Raw genomic sequence first — 5850 nt, 5'->3', positions numbered from 1 at the left:
CTTTCCCTAAGTCTTCTTTTCATATTTATCCTTGTTCAGAAGGTGATGTGCAAGTAAGCTGCTAATTAATCCAGCTGTATTACACACCAAAAATGGGTGCCAGCTCAGTTCCTTTAAGTCATGCAGGGCCAAAAGAGGATTCAGCTGCCTAATACCCACGTTTACTCCATTGGTGAAGATATCATTTATTCTCAGATGTGCCTTTTTCCTCCAAGTACAGCAGGAAAGCCAGAATCTTGTGGCTTGCTTAGTTTGGGGACCGTCAGTGAAATGTAAAGAAATAAAAGCAGCAGCCCAGTTAATAAGTGGCAATAGCATATGTGATGCAGTAAACCAAAATGATCCTGGTTAGAACACTAGTAGGTTCAGCATTAGCTTAGTCATTCAGGAGAACAACAAAAATTACATTTTTCTTCTGCCACTGAAACAACAAATACACTTTAAAGGCTGAAAATTACAATTTAACTACACAAACACAAGGTATTTTGAGGAACCACACTGTGTTCTTTAGAACAGTGTAATCTAGAACTTTAGATTTTCTAGGGGAAAAAAAAAAATTCTCTTGTCAAGATGCTCCTCACATGCACATGCAATTCCACCTTGATCCCTTGTTAAAAACCTGTCACTGAGACAACACTTGCATTGACTAGTTGCCTTAAAAACGCTTGAAAGGACAAACTAAATTTGCTACTCTTTAAATATATACACAAGCAGAGACATCTGAGATCTTTTTGGACAGGCTGCCTTACAATTTGTGGCCAGAACTATTAAAGCCAGGGATTGACACTATTGGAGGAGAGGTACTATCTCTATTTCTACATGTAGAAGCTGAGAGACTCTCATAAATATCACTACAGAAAGGATTTTACATGCCTTTATAGCAAAATACCTGGGGTAGAATTCTTCATAGAATTGTTAGAAATGGCTAAACTATTTCTTGCCACTGGTCTCAGATGAGGTGCTCGGACTTGACCTGCGATATTGATCCATTTCATCCAGCACCTGTTTTCCTTAGTTCTGTTAAACAGCAATCAATTCTAATCGTAAGTCAACCAAAGTAAAAAGACAAGGCACATAAAGAGACTGAAAGACCCGAGCCAGCTGTCAAGTGTGGCTACTGAGACAGTGGTTGGGCTAACTGTATTTTGGGGAGCCACAAGCATCCAAAGGCAATGTGTGATATCCCATGGAATGAGATGGATGAAAACATTTATCCTGTGCTTTAAGTCTCAGCTTGTTTGGCTCAGCCTTCTGTAAGACCTAAGCTGCTGGTGGCAGTCTTGTTTATCGCTTAAATGATCACTTTGCTGCAGCATGTTAAAAGCTTGGTTTATTACCAATAAAGGGAAATAATGAGAAATCCATTTGAGGCAAATAGTTCTAATGGAGTTTTCTTCATTGACCTTTATGAATCTAAAAATTATGTGGCTCTTTCTGCCTTCTCTATTTTCTTGTTGTTGTTTTTCCCTTCCAGATAAGGGCAAATAGTTCACTTGCGCTTGAGATGAATGATTAGCAAAGCCAGCGGTTTGCCGTTTTTTCCTGTAGCTTGCATAAACTTCAGTAGAGATCAACCTTCATAATTAGCACATGCAAATATTTGTGGGGCAGTACATGGGGTTAACTATTGACCAGAAGATGCAATTTCCATATAGTCACCTGTTAGAGCAGACCAGGGCAGGAATTTGGTTCCATGATGAGAACACTCCCTACTTTTAGAGTTTGGTCGATTCAGTTTTCCGTTCACATAGCATTCCTACAGAATGTAAACAACTTCAGAAGAAATGTTCTGAGAAAGTTTTAGCAGAACGTGCAGGAACAAAGAAGAGGGGTTCAGAAACTCTTGGCATAACAGCAAGTGCCCACTGATCTGAGATTTTTATATCTGCAAGCAAAAAATATGCCAATTATATGCTCTCCAACTACACGCGATTTCAACGTTCGAAAAAGCATCCAAAATTTCTTAGTGGCTGTGTTTACCTGTGGCCAGTCCAAACTAGATCTTTTACTCCTTTTTTTCCACTTTTAATAACTAATATTAAGTAACTTTCTGTCCACAGATAGCAGCCCAAGAAGGAAATGTGCTGATTAAAGAATATCGCTATGAGAAGGCTCTTGGTTATTACACCCTGGCCGTCTTGACAAGCAAAGATAATCCAAGGCATCTCCGACAGAGAGCTGCTTGCCTTATGCACCTGAAGAAATATGACAAAGCCTTAAAAGATATGGAGAAAGTGATCCAGAAGCATGGCCATAACAGCCTTAAAACACGCGTTGAGGACCACTGCTCAAAAGGACACCTGCTATTGTCAATGGCTGAGGAGGAAGCAGCAGTTAAGCAGTATATTGAGGCACTGCAGTTGGATGAATCTATGGCATTGTGCAGCATCATGAATGACCCTGGCAATGAAATTTTAACCAAAACATTTCATAAGATTGCACAATATCATTTTGAAATGCAGCATTATGAAGAGGCCTGGAAAATCACAGACTATGGTCTTAAAATTGATAAAAATACTGAACTTAAAAAGTTGAAAACCAGACTTAAGCGAGAGGCATCAAGCTGTAGCATATATTAATTTATCTGGTTTGGGATTTTCCAGTGTCCGATTGCTTTCTAGTTTGTTTGTGAGGCTGCAAGAATAAAGGAAAGATGAGAAGCTCATGATAACTATGCAATGGACACGGCACCGAACACGGTACAGCAAGATTAGAAGTAGGCTAAAGTTTCAGGTAGAGAAACAAAACTGACCGAGAGACCTATGAGAAAAAGGCAAATTGCAGTATTCAGTATACATACATCCACATTAATTTTAAAGACGACTCCCCCTTGTGAAGAAAGTGCTTTGTCTGGCTAAACTGAACTAATTCTAACACATGGGTTCCAATCATAGCGAAGGCAAATGTTTAAATAGCTTGCAGTTTATGAATAATAACCGTGTATTTCCTTGCTATTTATTTTATTAGCTTTAACACATACTGTAAGTAACTAAGTAGCCTTAGTTTTATGGGCCAGTTAAAAAGATCAGTCAAAAGTACCATTTGTAACATGTTTGTGAAGGACTGTATGTGTTACACCACTCTGATGACCCACTCCTGAATGGAAGGAACTGCCCTTGTCATAATCTAGTGGATTTGCAATGACCGGCACCAACATAGGAGAGTGGAGCAGTACAAATGCCAAGAAATCTGTTTTTCTGTTCCAGGGAACATGGATAATGTGAACGATGAGACTCAACAGAGATGAAACATCCAATCTAGTGACTAATGCCCAGTTATCTGGGACACACAGGCAGCTATACTCCAGACTTCACCTTGGACTTCCAGCTCCCAATGTCTCAGTTTGCCAGTGCAGATAATGGAGATAATCTCTCAGTAGGGGCGTCTACAAGAGCCTGCTAAATATCATCTTCCACACTCCTGGATATTTGTGCACAAAAGACAGCCCTGGAGCATGAACTAATCAAGAAGTGATCAATGTGCAAGTAGGAGGTTGGGGTTGGAGGCAACAGCAAAGATGGTAATGTGATTGCCCTGCAGTGATCCAGCACTCATTCTTCAACATCCGTGCTGGACAGCACGGGAATCAACATCTCACATGCTCTGAAGGGTTTTGCCTGCTGTCACCTATATAGTTTCACCACCTGTAAGGACAGCTAGACTTAGGGGGCCATGCAGAGATAGTGCCAACATACCCAGTTTCTGCACGATTTGGCATTTCATCTGTGCAGTGGGAGTCTACAGCTTAATTTGGAAGCAGTATGCCTATGCTGTGCAAAAAGGAAACAATGAGACGAGGCCCAAAACAACAGACTTGTATATTTGTTTTGACTGCTTCAAGTGAATTCTCCCAATGTTTTTGGAGTGTGATAATACAACCGTGGAGAAAAATAAAAACTACTATTGAAAACAAAGATTAAAGCAATACTGAGAGCTGCTCTCCTGCTTTGATGAGGATGAAAGGGAAATAGAGCATTTTTCTTTTTTGTTACGTTGTTTTCTGAAAGCCAACATTCCAGAGTGGAACTTCATTCAGCAGACGTGCAATCAACCCTATAAGCAATGATACCATCTGTACCCTTGCATCTTTTTCTTTTCTCCGCATGCTCCTTTTTTACTTCCCTAAGAGCACAGGTAAGAGTGGGCTTCTATCCTTTCAAATTCAACAGAAGTTACTCTGATTTTAATCCTAGTGACACTGATGAGTACTTTTTGCTCCTAACTGGCATCAAGATGCTACAGGATAGTTTCTTTCCAAGCACAAAATTGTATCCTTAAACAAGTGGTGGCTACATTTGCAAGCTGAAATAACTTTGCTGATTTTTCTTCAAATAGTAATCAACAGATAGGAATTTCTCTGTGTCTCATGGTAAAATTTTTGAGAAGCAGTTGTTTAGGACTTTGGGATTTAGGTTTGTTTTTTTTTTTTCCCCAATTCTTGTTTTGGGTTTTTGATTGACTGGAATAGTAAATCTCTTTACAGCTTCACATTGCTATTCTGTTAGCATTCCCTCTTTTAGTTGCAGGTTTGGTCAGGGTCACTCAGCCGACATATTCTCTTTTTAGCCGTTTGTCCTCCTGTGGCTTTTAGAATAGAATAGTTCCAGTTGGAAGGGACCTACAACAATCATCTAGTCCAACTGCCTGACCACTTCAGGGCTGACCAAAAGTTAAAGCATATTATTAAGGGCATTGTCCAATTGCCTCTTAAACACTGACAGGCTTGGGCCATCAGCCACTTCCAGGAAGCCTCTTCCAGTGTTTGACCACCCTCTCGGTAAAGAAACTCCTACTATCTAGTCTGAGATGTCTATGTCTGTACTCTCATTATATAGACAATTGACACAACGTACAGTCTCCTTTGCCACAATTAATATTGCTGAAGATGTTACACAGGCATGGAAATCTAGACACACAAAGAACAGACACACAGGTGCTCAGCTGCGCTCAAAGTGAAATAACTTCATTACAGAGACCATGAATCTGGTTCTCCTCCCACTTATCCATGCTGACAGATAGGAATAATATCAGTACAAAATCTGCATGAAGAAGGAATCAGGGTTTAAATCCAAACGAGAGGAAAACAGTCCACACAGCCTACTGGATTAGTAGCCTCCCTGCTGAGAGAAACAATACCAACTTTATGAATTTTACTATTTCTAAAAAACTGAGCTTTTCTTAAATCCCAAGTCTTTTCATTATGTAAAAGCAGGATACTCAACTTTTCTCAGACCACCTGGTAGTCATGGAAGGTACTGGGAAGACAATCTAGTCGGCCTGTCTCCCAAGCTAATATTCCATTCGTTAGCCTGGGCCGCCGCCTCAGAAGTTTGGGGGGTTTTGGCATGTTTTCTTTTGTTAAGTAATATATTCTTCTTTGCTGCTCTGAATAGAGCACATTTATTGCTCTTTTTAAAGGAATTTTTCTTTAAAAATGGAGACTACATGCACCCTTGCAAGATTGCTATAGAGTTATGCTGAGAAAAAAAAATCTTTTCAGGTGCCTATAGCTGCTGTTTCTTTAAGCACCAGGAAGGCACATAACTTGTTATCTATTCCTCATGGTCTAGATTAATATTAATATCTGCTTCTCTCAGCAGATCCTAACTGTTCTCATCAGCATTTTTTTGTTTGTGTCTTTATCTGCTTTGTCCTCTTTCTGCGCCCACTAAACTACTGTGATCAAAGTCCTTCTCTTTGTCTGTGCCTAAGCTTCTGATTTGTTCTTTATTTCTCCATTATGTGCTTGCTCTTCCAACTAATTTCTTGGAATATCAAATAGATCTTTCTGATTAGTCACAGTGACTGATTAGCAGCATCTCTGCATTAGGCATGCCCAGCACAATTTCA

At 39.8% G+C, this 5850-nt stretch overlaps 1 protein-coding gene across 1 annotated transcript in view; it reads left to right on the top strand.

Annotated features, from left to right (window-relative positions):
* Positions 1-2579, top strand: part of LOC104627695 (tetratricopeptide repeat protein 34-like) — a gene marked incomplete at its 5' end in the record, with an annotated part of 6473 nt that extends 3894 nt beyond the window's left edge. Inside the window, one exon of the mRNA XM_010296030.1 lies at positions 2061-2579. Coding sequence (XP_010294332.1) covers positions 2061-2579 — 519 coding nt within the window. The remainder of the gene's footprint in view (positions 1-2060) is intronic.
* Positions 2580-5850: the final 3271 nt, after the last annotated feature.

Source organism: Phaethon lepturus, unplaced genomic scaffold, assembly GCF_000687285.1.
Source record: "Phaethon lepturus isolate BGI_N335 unplaced genomic scaffold, ASM68728v1 scaffold44451, whole genome shotgun sequence".
Lineage (NCBI taxonomy): Eukaryota > Metazoa > Chordata > Aves > Phaethontiformes > Phaethontidae > Phaethon > Phaethon lepturus.
Note: the sequence above shows the minus strand (reverse complement) of the source record. Positions and strands in the feature narration are given on the sequence as shown.